General features: G+C 43.5%; 1 protein-coding gene across 2 annotated transcripts; it reads right to left on the minus strand.

Moving 5' to 3' along the window:
* Nucleotides 1-339: 339 nt before the first annotated feature.
* Nucleotides 340-16,828, minus strand: LOC140730196 (T-cell-specific guanine nucleotide triphosphate-binding protein 2-like). 2 transcript variants are annotated; one of them, XM_073050358.1, is made up of 3 exons: nt 16,734-16,828; nt 14,584-14,686; nt 340-2,480 (listed from the first exon to the last, which is right to left on the minus strand). In XM_073050358.1, the coding sequence occupies exon 3, from the start codon at nt 2,472-2,474 to the stop codon at nt 1,257-1,259; it is 1,218 nt and encodes a 405-aa protein (XP_072906459.1). In that variant the 5' UTR covers nt 2,475-2,480; nt 14,584-14,686; nt 16,734-16,828; the 3' UTR covers nt 340-1,256. The 2 variants fall into 2 exon arrangements, with proteins under 2 accessions (XP_072906459.1, XP_072906460.1); XM_073050359.1 differs by lacking the exon at nt 16,734-16,828 and adding an exon at nt 15,896-15,958.
* Between the last annotated feature and the right edge of the window lie 307 nt (nt 16,829-17,135).

Here is a 17,135-nt window from a genome sequence, read left to right on the forward strand (position 1 = left end):
TAAGAGAGATTTGTAAATGTACAGGAATGGGAAAGCATGGTTGGCTGTGGTCTAGGTACTGGTCGATGGGGCCAGACAGAATAAAGAGTCCTGCAAGGACTAGATGGGCCGAATAGCCTGTTTTTATGCTGTGCTACTCTTTGCATTAATGACTTTATGACAATGTATTGTATTTCGGGTCAGTAATCCTGTCACCTGCTGTGCAGTAAAACCTCTGTGTTGTTTCCCTGCCCTCTCTCCTGATACACTGAGTCACCTGGTTGCACTGGAGATCGGGATTCATGAAGGTTAATGGAATTCATCGCTGTTCACAAAGAATGAGCACTGACCAAGAGGCAGTTGCTTGTTTCTGTCAGATCTTTTAATCACAATTCAAAAGTACATCGAAATATTAGAGACGAAGAAAACAAGCATTAAGCTGGACTATGATGAAGGGCGTGTGCACACTACTTGTCAGATTTAGCTACTGCATCCATATTTGGACTCAATAACACAGGAGATTGAGTTTAAATTCCAGCAGGACTGAGGAAATTGAATTCATTGTGCTGAACGATTCGACTTTGAAGCTGGGAACACTGGCACGAATCCATACCTTACTGGACCCGGCATTGAATAGCGGGAAGGATTTAATCATTATCAACCTGCTGTCACTGGAACTGTTCAATGGTAGGTGGACCACCAGACCCTCCAGTTCTGATGAAGTGTCACTGCCTGAAACGTCGACTGTTTATTCTTTTCCATAGATGTTGCCTGACATGTTCAGTTCCTCCAACATTTTGTGTGGGTTGCTTTGGATTTTCAGCATGTGCCAGAATTTCTTGAGTTTGTGACATTAAACATCTACACCAGGATGACTGAATCTAGATTAAATTGTGAGGCATTCTGATGCTAAATGCTGCAGATACTGGAAATCTGAAATAAACCCTGAAGAGGTAGGTGGTACATTGGGTTCGGCAGTGACTATGGAGAAACAGCTCCTGTAAATGATGGTAAAAGGGATAGCCTTCCTTATAGGGGTAACAGGAAACACTTGGACTCAAGCTGTGTTAGGATTAACAGGAGTCCTGATGTATTGTTTATCCCCCCATTGATGCTGTCTGATCTGCTGAATTCCTGCTGTGATTTCCAGTATCTGCAGAATCCCTTGTCCAGATGGGGATATGGTGCCAGAAAGACTTTAATTTCGGGTGAAAGATATCAGGATGGTGTGACAATCACTCCGGGATAGAGTACGAGGAGCAGACTGATAACAGTCCTCAATTACCGATGCCTTCAGAGGAAGCTGCTGCCTTGGCATTTTGCAGGACAATTTTAGCTGTCTCCACCATTGCATCCAGTGAACTGTTCAGCATCATGAGAGTCACCCCAAAGGACGATGTTGCCCCAAAGATAGAGCCTAAAATGGGGACAAAATCAAGGAAGGGCTCGGCGATTGTCAGCGCCATTGCCACTGTGCTTCTCTGCATCAACAGCACTACCTGCTCACGTGTGATCTCCCCGAACACCCAGTTGTGCTCAGTACCTTTCTTCAGATCCTCTACACTTGTCTCCACTCTCTGGGCCAGTTTGCTGAGTGATGCCTCATCCAGACCAAGGTTCTTTCTTATGTGCAGGACTCCAGTGGTAATGAGTGCCAGGTCACAGGCAAGGGACAAACCTGGAATGGGAACTGCACCGATAGACCCCGAAATGGCAGACAGCATCTGGATGAAACGCCGCAGAGCCTGACGTTTTCTCTCTATAGCCTCTTCAGATGTGTTGGGGAGTGCCGTGATGAATAGATTCTTCTGTGTCTCCGAGAGATTGGATACCACAGCCTCCCTTAATTCAGGAAAATCAAACTGCTCAAGGTTAAAGGCAGAACAGAGGAAAACGGGAGTATTTAGTACCCCTGCTGACTCTAGTTTGGAGATACAATATTTTTTCACTTTCCGGAACGTAACCTCCTGGTTGTAACCCTTCTTGCGTTTTTCTGACCTGATAGTGTCGTCGATCTTAGAGCGCACCAGGTAGAAAGGTTTGCCCGCCTTCTTCAGTGCTTCAGCCAGTAACTTGTCATTCTCCGTGAACCGAGCAGCAGTGACAATGATGCCCAAATCATACAGAGAAAAGTTGGTTTTTTCCATGAACTTTTTCACTGGAAAATTTGTTGTGTTGAACCCGGGGAAGTCATAGTACTGAACGTTAGGAAGGGTGGGGTGGGGATAAGGTGTTATTTTGATGGTGGTCTCTGTACTGCCGGTTGGGGCAGCCCCTTCCTCATTCTCATCCAACTCAAGCAGGGCATTGATCAGGGTCGATTTGCCCGACCCGGACTCACCCATCACCGCAATCCGGATCTGTACATTTTCGAACTGCTTGGATTTTCTCTGAATGGCCAATTGAAGACCCTTCTCTCCTTCACGTCGATAGGCAGCCACCAGATCCTTCGCATCCTTGGTGCTGTAATACAGGTTGGATAGAACACCAGCCATTGCTCACTGAAAGAGGAAAACATGTTTATTATATTGGAGAAGGAAGTTGTCAGGGAATCACAAGAAATCATGTTTGAATGAGCCAAATGAATTTAAATCAGATTGTGGCACTCGTGAGAGGGTGGCAATGGTGGTTTGATTTTCAATTCGGAGGATGGAAATGACAGGTGCTTAGCAGGACTCTTGCATTTTTTAATTTATGTTAATGACTTGCATGAGAATATTAGTTCCATGTTTAGTCAATTTGTGAAAGATAGCAATGTTGGTGGTGCAGCTGACAGTGGAGTAGGTTGAGATTACAGCAAGATCCAGATCACTTGGGAAGTTTGGGAAAAGAGTGGCAGTTGGAATTTACCTCAGATGTGTATAAAATCAGTAATTTCAGAAATGTAAGTTGTGCAGGCCAAATACAACATCGGTATCATGGGTAAACAGGGCAGTGAAAGAGAGGTTTGAAGCAACACACACAAAATACTGAAGGAATCTGAACACTAAGCAGCATCTATAACAATCAACATTTCAGGCCAAGTCTCTTCACCTTGACTGGAAAGAAAGAGGAAACGTCAGAGTAAGAAGGTTGGGGGAGAGAGGAAGAAGTACGAGGTGTTAGGTGATAGGTGAAACCGGGGGAGGGGGAGGGGATGATGTAAGGACCTGGATAGTTGATTTATGAAAAAGATAAAGGGGTGGTGAAGAGGGAATATGATAGGAGGAATCAGAAGACCATTGAAGAAGGAGGAGGAGACCATAGGAGGTGATGGGCATGGAAGGAGATAAGGAGAGAGAGAAGCAGGAATGGACAGTATTGAAGGTGGTGTAGAGAAACAATTACTGGGAGGTCAGGAAATCAATGTTCATGCCATCAGGTTGGAGGCTACCCAGATGGAATATAAGGTGTTGTTCCTCCAAACTGAGTGTGACCTCATTGCGGCAGTGGAGGAGGCCACGGGCTGATATGTTGGAATGGGAATGGGAATCAGATTTGAAATGGATGCATTCAATTTTACTTTCAATTTGTCCTTTTCTCCTTGGAGTGACAGGATAAGAGGTGACCTCATAGAGGTGTGTAAGATGATGAGAGGCATTGATTGTGTGGATAGCCAGAGGCTTTTTCCCAGGGCTGAAATGACTAATATGAGATGGCATAGTTTTAAGGTGCTTGGAAATAGGTACCAAACGGATGTCAGCGGTAATATTCACTGTCAGCAACAGCTATAGAGGCAGATACAATAGGGTCTTTTAAGGGACTCTTATATAGGTACATGGAGCTTAGAAAAATAGAGGGAAATGCGGTAGGGTAATTCTAGGCAGTTTCTAGAGTACGTTACATGGTCAGCACAACATTGTGGGCCAATGTGCCTGTAATGTGCTGTAGATTTCTAAGCTCTATGTTCTATTTCAATAGAACTTGCCATTCCAACACAAGCTTTGTACTCTCAAAATTTCACTGTTGAAGTCCTCCCACTTACTAAGTACAACTTTGTCAGAAAAGAGCCTGTCTCAATGCACACCTGCAAGATCAGTTCTGATACCATCAAAATTAACCTTTCTCCAATTTAGAATCTCAACCCAGGGACGAGACCTATCTTTTTCCATATTTACTTGAAACTGATGCCACTGGGATCATTAGATGCAAAGTGTTTCCCCAACACAAATTTCTGTCACTTGCCCTGTCTCATTCACTAATAGCAGATCCATTATTGAGCACTAAGGGACATTGGGACTTTTACGTACTGATTAAGGAAACTTTCTTGAACACATTTGAGAAAACTCCATCCCATCTAGTCATTTGTCAGTATGGGAGTCCCAGTCAATATGTGGAAAGTTAAAATCACTTACTGTGACAATCTTCTGTTGTTTGCAACAGTTTGTGATCTCATTACATATTTGTTCCTCTATACCCCCTGGACTGCTGAGTGGTCTGTAATATAGCCCTATTAACGTGGTCATTCCTTTCTTATTTCTCAGTTCCACCAATCACGCCTCACTAGATGTGTTCCCTATTCGGTTCTGACAGAGCACTTTCTCTGCTTAGTAATGCCACACCTCCTCCTTTACTCCCTCCCAATCTGTCATGTCTAAACCAATGGAACCCCAGAAGATTGAGCTGCCAGTCCTGCTCCTCCTGCAACTGTCTTACTAATGGCTACAATATCACAATTCCAGTTGGTGATCCATGCCCTGAGCTCATCTGTCTCTCTTACAATACCGCCTATATAAAATGCTCTATATCACAGATGCAAGCCACTCAGCCAAACTAATCTGAGCAGAACTACTGTTCTGCCAACGTCATTGATCTGAAAGCAGATAATAGACCTCCACACCTCCCCCATCTGTGTACTTACCCAAACTTCCCTTAAGTGTTGACTTTGAAGTTGCTTCCACTATTTCCACTGTCAGTGAGTTCCACACTCTCATCACCCTGAACATTTCATTTTTCACTCTTAACACATAACCTCTAGTTCCAATCTCATCCAAACTCTGAAAAAGCCTGCTTGCATTTACTTTACCTCGACACTATAATGTCCTGGTTCACTGTTATACTGTAAGTATTTCATTTAGCAGTTCTGTACGAGCATCTGTTCTGCTATCAGCTTTTTTGAGTTATTGTTGAAGATAAGGGATGATGAAGAATTTGTGTCATCTAGTTAGGATGGTGGAAATGGAGGGAGGTTTTTTTTTGTTGAGGGAGACTAAGTTTGGTTTGGGGCTTTTGTTCGGCGGGAGATGAAGAGAGAAGACGCTGGGGAGAACCGGTCATGGGATATGACCCAGTGGGAGACCTGTTTGTTTGAGATGCATTGCGAGCGACGTTCAGGAGGTGGTGTGTGCTTTCATATAGACCAAGGCCCCAGCGCACGAGTGACAGAGAAGTTCAAGATTGTGCTCAACTTGTGCACATTTGACTGTTTAATTAGAACGGGCCCTTTGAGTGAATCTGCAGATGCTGGAAAAAAATAAAAAACAAAATGCTGGCAGAACTCAGCAGGCCAGACAGCATCTATGGGAGGAGGTAATAACAATGTTTTAGGCCAAAACCCTTCATCAGGATGCCAGCATTTTGTGTTTTTTAGAATGGGCCCTTTTTGTTTTTTCTCTCTTTTCTTTACTAATCCTTTAGTTAAGTAGGTTTCATAAATATAAATCCTTTAATCATGTGCAATTATTTCTGGGTTGTCTGGGTTTTCTGGTTTGAACTCCACCTGCCACATCTCAGCCCAGTTCTGCATCCTACTGATGCCCCACTGTAACCTTTGACAACCCTCCAGACTATCCACAGCACCCCCAACCTTTGTGTCACCAGACGGAAGCAAATTGCACAGCATCCACACAATCCATGGATATGGGGTAAGAGAGCCATCTCAATCGCATGGTTTTGGCAGGACCAGAGTGTGTTTTCCCTAGACTTACGCAGCCATGGAAGCCAGTGGAACTTCACACCATATAATTTTGTATCAAATCTCTTATCATCATCCTGTGCTCCAGTGAATAACGGTCTAACCTGCTCAAACTTTTCCTGTAACTCAGGTCCTCAAGACTTAGCCATAACCTTGTAAACTTGCTCTCTATTCTTTCAATTTTATTTACATCTTTCCTGTAGTTAGGCAATCGTAGTTGCACACAATACTCGAAATATAGTCTCACCCATTTTTTTCACTACTTCAACGTAACATCGTAACAGTTGTATTGAGATTTATGAAGACCAATGTGCCAGAAGCTCTCTTTATGGCTCTCTTTATGCCAGAAGCCCTATCTAACTGTACCTGTGATACCATATTCAATGAATTCTGGATCTGTATTACCAAATTCCTCTGATCTACCACACTATACAATGACCTAACGCTCTCTGTGCTAGTCCTACCCTGGTTCACCTTACCAAAGTGCAACACTTGTCTGCATTAAATTCCATCTGCTATTTTCAACCTATTTATCCAGATAGTCAGGATCTCACTGCTTCAATAGGCTTCTTCGCTGTTCACTTTCACCCCAATCTTGAAGTCATCCAAAAATTTGCTGATGCAATTTTCCACGTTACCATCCAGATATTTGTTATGAATGATAAATAACATAGAACTGAACACAGATCCTTGCTGCACACCACTAGCTACAGGCCTCTAATAGAGAGCTCATTGGTATCTGCCACGAAACAAATGTATAATACAATCTATTACCTGATCCTGAATGCCAAGAGACTGAATCTTTCTGACTAAACTCCCATGAGAGGCCTTGTGGCAGGTCTTACTAAAGTCCATTTAGACTACATCCTTCATCAACTTTCCTGGTAGCCTGTTTGAAAAAAAGTCTATAAACTTTGTTAGATGCGACCTAACACGCGAAAAGGGATCTAGACCATCTCTAAAAAGTCCTTGTCTGTCTTGTGCCTGTCAGTTGGAGGGGAATTGCACAGCCAATGCAGAATATACCTGTGGCTGATCCCCTCAATAATAATTATATAAATTTAGATAGTATTGAAGAGACTACATAATGGGCGGAGCAACAATGAACAGGACTCTGGCACTGAGCTGATGCTGTGGCTCAGAAGAGCAGAGAGACGAAGAGGACTACTGTGTTGATAGAGATTCCTTAGAGGAACAGAGATGAGGTTCTTCAGGCATGATAGAGACACCCGGATGATAAGTTGCCTCCCTAGTGCCAGGATCAGGGATGTCTCGGATCACGGCCATGGCATTCTCAAGGGTGAGAGTGAGCAGCCAGTAGTCTTTATATATCTATATCACCTGTGATATAGATCCCAGAGGTTCAATATCCTTGTGGTAGGATGGCTAGAGTTGTTTGGCTGGGTTTAAATTAATTTGGCGGGGGATGTGAACTGGGGTGATAGTGTTGAAGAAGAGTTAATTGGTTCACAAACAGAAGCAATGTGTCGTGAGACTCCTCGCAAGAAGAGGCTGATGATAGCACAAAATGAAAGTCAACAGGATGGGTTGCAACCAAAAAGGCAGTCAAAATCGAAAATGGTGACTGCAGGAAAAAAGGTGTTGCATTTGAATGTGTGCAGTATATTTTGAATAAGGTCAATAAACTTGCAACACAGATACAAGTATGATGTTGCAGGTATCGTTGAATTATTAATGCGGTCATCCATTTCTTATTCCTCAGTTGCACCCATATGAGCCTAGTAGATTAGCCCTGTCTGTCCTGTCTGAGCACAGAGGGACATTGTCAGTGACTAGTAATGCCACTCCTCCCTCTTTCATACTTCCCACTCTATTTTATCTCCACAGCGTCAAGCTACCAATCAACCTGATCAAAGGAAAATCTGACCTTCTGTTCTTGTACTGCACCGCTCCACATATTATCTCCTTAACCTAACACAAATAGCAGCAGTTCACCCAGAATGAAATCGGTTCCTTTGTTAATGTCATTGCAGACTGGATAACGGGGAAGTTCATGCAACTGGCAAATATGTTCCATGTGCTGCTTCTAGCTCGAAGACCATTGGTAACATCAGAGTGCTGGTACTGAGCAAAATTAAACTGGTTCAGGGAGACAGATCACAGGGGTCAAGAACAGAACAGGGAAGGGAGAGGTCCACAGTGAATGACTCACTATGAGGGATTGCTTTACAGGGTTGATCTCAATGTAGAAGGAGAAACCCACAGCAAAGATCATGGCACAGAGAGAAGAGTCCACAGGCAAGTGTGGAGATGCCAGAGCTAGGAAGATTATATAGTTTAACACTTGGCCCAAGAGTTTGTGTTGGAAGGAGGGCAGAAGCAGTATCGTAGGAAGGGTGGATCACAGTGCTGCAGATGAAGTAGCTGGTTTACAAGCAGAGGCAATGTGTAGCCAGGGGAGGCAGTTGATAGGGCAAAGTTGCTGTTAACGGCATTAATTGCAACATAACAGGAGGAAAAAAGCAAAAAAGGTGTTGTATTTAAATGCATGCAGTGTATGGAATAAGGTAGATGAACTTACAGCATAGTTACAGATTGGTAGGTATGATGTTGTAGGCATCACTGAATCATGGCAGAGAGAAGATTATAGCTGGGAGCTTAATGTCCAAAGATACACATTATATCGAAAGGACAGGCAGGAAGGCAAAGGGAGAAACGGTACTCCATTGGTAAAAAATGAAATCAATTCATTAGTCAGAAGGTGTTGAATCATTGTGAACATAGCTAAGGAACTGCAAGGATCAAAAGACCATGCTGGACGCTATATACAGACCCCCAAACAGTAGTAAGGATGAAGTCTACAAATTAAATTGGGAGATGGAAAATGCATGTCAAAAGGGCAATGTCACAATAGCCATGGTGTACTTCAATATGCAGCTGGACTGGGAAATCAGGTGGGTTTGGATTGGAGGGGAAAGAATTACTAGATTGCCTATGAGATGTGGTTGAGCCCACCAGCGGATCAGATAATCTGGATTGGGTGTTGTGCAATGACATTTCCCACTGAAATAGGAGAACACGTTGATTGTGTTGGAGAAAGCAGTTGTCAGGGAATAGCAAGAAATCCTGTTTGAACGAGCCAAATGAATTTAAATCAGCTTGTGGCACGTGTGAGAGGGTGGCAATGGTGGTTTGTTTTTATATTTGGAGGGTGGAAACTACAGGTGATTAACAGGCCTCCTGCATTTTATAATTTATATTAATGACTTACATGAGAATATGAGTTCCATGTTTATTCAATTTATGAAAGATAATGATGTTCGTGGTACAGCGGAAGGTGAAGAAGATTGTCTGAGATTACAGCAAGATCCAGATCACTTGGGGAGGTTGTGCAAAGAGTGGCAGTTGGAATTTATCTCAGACGTGTACAAAATCAGTAATTTCAAAAACGTATATTTTGCAGGCCAAATACAACATCGGTGTCACGTGTAAATAGGGTAGTGACAGAGAGGACCGAAGCAACATACACAAAATACTGGAGGAATTCAGAACGCCAAGCAGCATCTATAACAATCAACGTTTCAGGTCAAATCTCTTCATCTTGACTGGAAAGAAAGAGTGAACATCAGAGTATGAAGGTAGGGGAAGAGGGGAAGAAGTACAAGGCATTAGGTGATAGGTGAAACCAGGAGAGAGGGAGGGGATGACGTAAAGACCTGGTTAGTTGGTTAGTGGAAAATATAAAGGTATGGTAAAGATGGAATATGATAGGAGGGAACGGAAGAACATTGAAGAAAGAGAAGGATACCAAAGGAGGTGATGGGCAGGGAAGTAGATAAGAATAGAGAAAAACAGGAATGGACACTATTGGGGGTGGGGGTGGGTAGAGAAACAATTACTGGGAGATCAGGAAATCAATGTTCATGCCATCAAGTTGCAGGCTACCCAGATGGAATATAAGGTGTTGTTCCTCCAAACTGAGTGTGACCTCATTGCGGTAGCGGAGGAGGCCACGGGCTGATATTGTTGGAATGGGACTGGGAAGTAGATTTGAAATAGTTACTTTCAATTCTATTTTCAATTTAGCCTTTTCTCCCTGGAGGATAAGAGGTGACCTGAAAGAGGTGTGTAAGATGATGAGAGGCATTGATTGTGTGGATAGCCAGAGGCTTTTTCCCAGGGCTGAAATGACTAACATGAGGGGGCATAGTTTTAAGGTGCTTGTAAATATGTACCGAACGGATGTCAGGGGTAATTTCTTTACACAGAAAGTGGTGGATACTTGAAATGCACTGCCAGCAACAGCGGTAGAGGCAGATACAATAGGGTCTTTTAAGACTCTCTTATATAGGTACATGGAGCTTAGAAAAATAGAGGGAAATGCGGTAGGGTAATTCTAGGCAGTTTCTAGAGTAGATTACATGGTCGGCACAACATTGTGGGTCAACGTGCCTGTAATGTACTGTAGATTTCTAAGTTCTCTGTTTTATTTCAATAGAACTTACCATTCCAACACAACCTTTGTACTCTGAAAATTTCATTGCTGAAGTCCTCCCACTTACTAAGTACAGCTTTGCCAGAAAAGAGCCTGTCTCAAGGCACACTTGCCAGATCAATTCTGATCCCATCAACATTAGCATTTCTCCAATTTAGAATCTCAACCCAGGGATTAGACCTATCTTTTAACATATTTACTTGAAACTGATGCCACTGTGATCAATAGATGCAAAATGTTCTCCCAAAACTCCTGTCACTTGCCCTGTCTCATTAGCTAATCGAACATTGAGCAGACTATCACTGGGACTTTTATGTACTGATTAAGGAAACTTTCTTGAACACATTTGAGAAACTCCATCCCATATGGTCATTTGTCAGTGTGGGAGTCGCAGTCAATATGTGGAAAGTTAAAATCACTAACTGTGACAATCTTCTGTTTTTTGCAACAGTTTGCAAACTCTTTACACATTTGTTCCTCTAAACCCCCCTGGACTGCTGAGTGGTCTGTAATATAGCCCTATTAACGTGGTCATTCCTTTCTTATTTCTCAGTTCCACCAATTACGCCTCACTAGATGAGTTCTCCAGTCTGTTCCAATAGAGCACTTTTGTGACATTTTCACTGCTTTGTAATGCCACCTCTTCTCCTTTACCCCCTGCCAATCTGTCATGCTAAACCAATGGAAACCCAAAAGATTGATCTGCCAGTCCTGCCCCTCCTGCAACTCTCTCACTAATGGCTACAATATCACAATTCTAGGTGTTGATCCAATCCTGAGTTCATCTGTCTCTCTTACAATACCAGGAATATAAGATGCTCTATATCACAGACGCAAGCCACTCACCCAAACTAATCTAAACAGAACTATTGTTCTGCCAACGTCATCAATCCAAAAGCAAACAATAGACCTCCACACCTCCCCCTTTGTGTACTTACCCAAACTTCCCTTAAATATTGACTTTGAAGTTGCTTCCACTATTTCCACTGACAGCAAGTTCCACACTCTTACCACCATTAACATTTCACTTTTCACACTTAACGCATAATGTCTAGTTCCAATCTCACCCAAGCTCTGTGAAAAAGCCTACTTGCATGTACCTTACCTATCAGGACATTTGTAATGTTCTGGTTCAAATCTTTACTGTTGTACTGTAGGTATTTCATTTAGCAGTTCTGTATAAGCATTTGTTCTGCTTTCAGCCTGTTTGGGTTATTGATAAAGATAAGGGATGATGAGGAATGTGTATCATCCAGTTAGGATCGTGGAAATGGGGGGAGGCTTTTTGGTCAGGGAGACTAAGGTTGTTCTTGGGGATTTTGTTCGGTGGGAGATGAAGAGAGAAGACGCTGGGGAGAACCGGTTGTAGGATACGACCTAGTGGGAAACCCATTTGTTTGAGATGGATTGCGAGCGACATTCAGAAGGAGATGTGTGTTTTCACGCAGACCAAGGCCATAGCGCGTGTGTGACAGAAAAGTTCAAGATGAGTTCTAACTTGTGCAAACTTAACTGTTGAATTAGAATGGGCACTTTTTGTTTTTTCTTTCTTTTCTTTACTAACACTTTAGTTAAATAAGTTTCATAAATATAATTCCTTTAATCCTGTACAATTAATTCTGGGTTGTCCGGGTAATCTGGGTCGAACTCCACCTGCCACATCTCAGCCCAGTTCTGTATCCTATCAATTCCCTGCTGTGAACTTTGACAACCCTCAAGACTATCCACAACAACCCTCAACATTTGTGTCACCAGATGGAAGCAAATTGCACAGCATCCACACAAACTGGGGTTTGGGGTGGGAGAGCCTTCTCAGTCACATGGGTTTGGCAGGACCAGAGTGTGTCTTCCCTAGACTTACACAGCCAAGAGTGAGCCAGTGAGGCTTCACACCATAAAATGTTGTATCAAATCTCTTATCATCATCCGGTGCTCCAGGAATAAAGTTCTAACCTGCTCAAACTTTTCCTGTAACTTAGATCCTCAAGACTCAGCCATATCCTTGTAAACTTGCTCTCTATTCTTCCAAAGTTATTTACATTTTTTTGTAGTTAGGCAATCGTAGTTGCACACATATACTCCAAATATTGTCTCACCCATTTTTTCACTACTTCAGCATAACATCCTAACTGCTGTACTCAGATCTTGAAGCCTAATGTGCCAGAAGCTCTCTTTACGACCCCGTCTAACTGTACCTGTGATACCATATTCAATGAATTATGGATCTATATTACCAGATTTCTCTCATCTACCACACTATTCAATGACCTAGTGCTCTCTATGCAAGTCCTACCCTGGTTCACCTTCCCAAAGTGCAACACCTCACACTTGTCTGCATTAAATTGCATCTGCTATTTTCAACCTATTTATGCAGATAGTCAGGATCTCACTGCTTCAATAGGCTTCCTCATTGTTCACTTTCACCCCCATCTTGGAGTCATCCAAAAATTTACTGATTCAGATTTCCATATTACCAGCCAGATATTTGATATGGATGATAAATAATATCGAACTGAACACTGATCCTTGCTGCACACCACTAGCTACAAGCCCCTCTTAGAGAGCTCACTGGTATCTGCCACGAAACAAATGTATATAATAAAATCTATTACCTGATCCTGAACGCCATGTGACTGAATCTTTCTGACCAAACTCCCAGGAGAAGCCTTGTTGAAGGTGTTACTAAAGTCCATTTAGACTATATCCTTCATCAACTTTCCTGGTAGCCTCTTTGAAAAACAAATGATAAGCTTTGTTACATGTAACCTCCCACCGAAAAAGGGATCTGCACCATGTCTAAACAATCCTTTTCGATCTCATGCCTGTTAGGTGGAGGAGAAATACACAGCCAATGGGTTATAGATAAGCCTAGTAATTTCTATAGTAGGGACATGTTCGGCAAACTTTGTGGGCCGAAGGGCCTGTATTGTGCTGTAGGTTTTCTATGTTCCTATGTAACACCCTAACCTCTGTACTCAAACCAATGTCTCAAAAGTTCTCTTTCGGACACTATCTATGTGTGATGCCACTTACAAGGCATTATGGATGTCATTCATGTTTTATTCCTATCCCAGTTCATCCTCCCTGTGTAACACCTCAAACTTTCTGGTTCAGCTTCCATCTTCCAACATCCTGCCCAATTCTCCCAGCTGGTTGAGATCTCACTGCAAGCTTTGATATCTTTCCTGCTCATCCACTACGCTCCCAATCTTGGTTTCATCCGCAAATCTGCCGAACTGGTTACCACATTACGGTCTAGATCACCAAAAAGCAACAACGGGTGCAGCAGGATCCCTGCAGCACATGATGAGTCACACCGTGGTGATGAGCTGGTAGTGACGCAGACTGGGATTGGCTCTGAGAACACCTACACTCTTGTCTGCTGCAACAAACGAGATATAAGATCTCAGGGTGGCATAGCATTTCAACTTCAAATCCCATTCTCACGCTGCTATACCTATTCACAGCTTCCTCTACTGCCACGATGAGCCAAACACAGGTTGGTGGTGCAAAGCCATATTCAGTCGCAGTAGTCCCCAACCTGCTGTCATGGACATCGATTTCTCTAAGTTAACCTCAGTCACTGTGTCCTCCTCCTTTGTCTCCGCTCGATGCCATAGTCTTCTCAATCGTCTCACTCACTTTCCCACCCTCCTGGAGTTCACCACGTCTTTCCCTTTATTAAGTGCTTCACTGTCCTCTCCTAACAAAATCCTTCCCCTTTCATTCTATCAGTCCCCTGCTACTTACATGATTAAGTCTTATCACCCTTCCCTCCCAAACACCTTTCCTTCAGCTGCACTCAACTATCAGCTGCCAACTTGTACTCCTCAACCTCCTCCAGCACTTTATTCTGGCTTCTGCCTCAGTCCTTTCAACTCCGATGGAGGGCCTCGCCCCGAAATGACAACTGCTCATTTCTCTCCGTAGATGCTGCCTGATCTTCTGAGTCCTTCGAGCATTTTGATTGCATTGTTACTACCGGGTGGTGGAGGGGGGAGGTCTACGGGGTTGGTCGATGTGTCCTGTCAGTTCGAATCCTAGGGCAAAATTTGTTAATATTCAGTCAATCGCTACGAAACTACCGCAAATATAAACAATTCACCTCGGCAGCGTTCAGTTTCCCTGCAGTATCACGGTTGCTGCAATCGGGGGTCCATAGAAATCGCAGAAATCTCGTCAGTTTCAAACCCAGACAAAGACTGGAAATATGCGGTAACGTGGTCGGAAACTCGTAAAAATATCAACATTTTACCTGTATAGAGTTCAGTTCCCTGCTGTATCACGCCTGTTTACAGAATGGTTTGGAATGTTGCTTAGCGCTCCCAATCCAGGATGAAATGAATTCTGCGCACCCGCTGGATAAACATAGAACATAAAACATTGCAAGTTTGAAAAAAACTGGCTGTACTCTTTTTGAAGATATGCTGTATTTTTTTGTTGTTTGTAGACTCTTGGCCCCATTGCTACGCCCATCCTTTAGCCGAAGTAACACCGATACTAAGACCAATCTAACCCTCCCCCAAGATGGCGTACTATTTTTTCTTCGTCCGTATCCCCATCTAGAGTCTCTTAAATGTCCCTAAAATATCTGCCTCAGCTAGCATCCCGGCAGTGCGTCCCATGTACCCATCACTCTGTGTAAAATTCAAATGTACTTACCCCTCACCCAAACCAATACTTTTCTCCAATGACTTTAAAACTATTCCTTCTCCGATTAGCCATTGTCACACCGGGAAAACAATGCCAACTGTCCGCTCCATCCGTGTATTTTTTCATCTTACGCAACTCCATCAAATCTCCTATCATCCTCCCTCGCTCGAAAGAAAAAAAAACCTATCTTGCTCAAACTTTTCTCGCAGGGCATGTCCAGACAGCATCCCGGTATTTTTACCCCGCATCCTCTCAAAACCTCATCCGACAATGAGGCGACCGAAACTGAACACAATACTGCAAGTGTGCTGTGATAAGAGAGAATTGCTGGGCGTAGTGAGTCGCGTAGACAACCTCCTTTCAAATTTATCGCCCAGACAAGTCAACTGATCGTGTGTCCCAGTAGCCCCAACACGTTCACTCGGAGCGCAGATCATGCCAGAGGGGTGGCACGGCGAGACGAGCGCTCATAATTTCACCAATCCACGGGGTGAGCAATATCAGGGGAGAAGGACAGAAGCTACAAAGATCTCCCAAACTGGGTAGAATGGGGACTGATGGATCTCCAGCCTTTGACAGGCTGTAGTGGAGGACACAGGGCAATTAGAGGTCCATAGAGTCTGTAGTGGAGGACACAGGGCAATTAGAGGTCCATAGAGTTGGTCGCAGCTAGCTTGTCAGCTTGAAAATGTCGGACAATGTTTGACGCTTTTCAGAAAGTTGCTCAAAATCTACTACAGACAAAAGTTGGCATGTGCTGAATTGTTGAACAGTGATCTTAATCCAAAATGAAACTAATTCTACGCACTCTCCGAATAACAGTTGAATTACCGTAAAACACACTACCGCGTGAGGGCGCTGTCACACTGCAACTGAAATATCCTCAAATTCATCGACATAGACCGACCACCTACCTAACAGTTAGTCTCAGATGAACTCCAAGAAAAAAAATATCTCCTTCGTTAAACAGCGTGTTCCCAGACTGGGCAATGACCATTCACGCACTGCCTAGTCTAATTTGAAATAGATCTCAGCTCGGGGCTCCGCCCAACAGAGGAGGCAGACCGCGGCTACACTGCAAAGTAAAATTAACTCGGAGGTCGGAATCAAAGGAAAAATGCACAGACCCGACAGGGGAGCTTCCGGCACTGGGAGTGATCCACAGTGGCGATCCTATACAGGGAGAGAGGTATTCATGGGAACCCTTTCTAAAATCCGTGAACCCCCTTGGAGAATTTTTTTTTTTGCTTACATTCTTACATTTTTACATTTTACATCTTACATCTTTACATTCTTACATAGTTTTGCTTAAATTCTTACATTTTGCTTACATTAGCTTACATTCGAGGATTTGTTTTTTGATACGGTGACATCCCAGTTTCTAGATGGAATTCCCCCAACTCCCACAGGGAGCCACAACATTGCTTTTGGAATTGGGAACGAAGTCATGCAAGATCTGTTCATTGAACTGTGAATCGAGATCATTATTTCAGCATCGAATGAAGTCCGGGCCACTGGGGGAGCAGAAGGAGGGTGGGGGGGGGGGGCCAAGTGCAGGACCAGGAAGGGAACAGAACCACGCGGCTATAGGCAAGCTCAAGGTCTTGGCTAAATAGTCTTTAAGAGACGATCCATCTGAATGAGACGGTGCACGGCCTCGGTCAGATATATCACGGCAGTTTGAAACCTTGGACAAATTTTGGGACGACTCGTTAAAGTGTTCTGAAACTGGCGCTGATATAAACAATTTACCTGGGAGGAGATTCCTGCAGTGTCACTGTTGGACAGAGAATGAAGCAGAAGTGTTGTTCACCGCTCTCAATCAGGAATGAAACTAACTCTGGACACTCCCTGAAATTTATATGGGTTATTTTAGGACACGCCCTGTAATCCACAAACATTACCTTACACATTATGAACAAAACTGATAAGCTTAGAGCGTGTATTAGTAGTTGGAGCAATGATGTTGTGGCCATTACAGAGACTTGGATGGCTCAGGGGTAGGAATGGTTACTTTGAGTGCCATGCTTTAGATGTTTCAGAAAGGACGGGGGGAGGGGTCAAAAGAGGTGAGGCGTAGCACTGTTGATCAGATATGGTGTCTCGGCTGCAGAGAAATGTGGAAGACATGGAGGTGTTGTCTACGGAGTCTCT

The sequence above is a fragment of the Hemitrygon akajei genome, chromosome 7 (genome assembly GCF_048418815.1).
Source record: "Hemitrygon akajei chromosome 7, sHemAka1.3, whole genome shotgun sequence".
Taxonomy (NCBI): Eukaryota; Metazoa; Chordata; class Chondrichthyes; order Myliobatiformes; family Dasyatidae; genus Hemitrygon; species Hemitrygon akajei.

Excerpts from the sequence above, each read along its gene's own strand:
- LOC140730196 (XM_073050358.1), bottom strand. The coding sequence starts at position 2,474 with ATGGCTGGTGTTCTATCCAACCTGTATTACAGCACCAAGGATGCGAAG.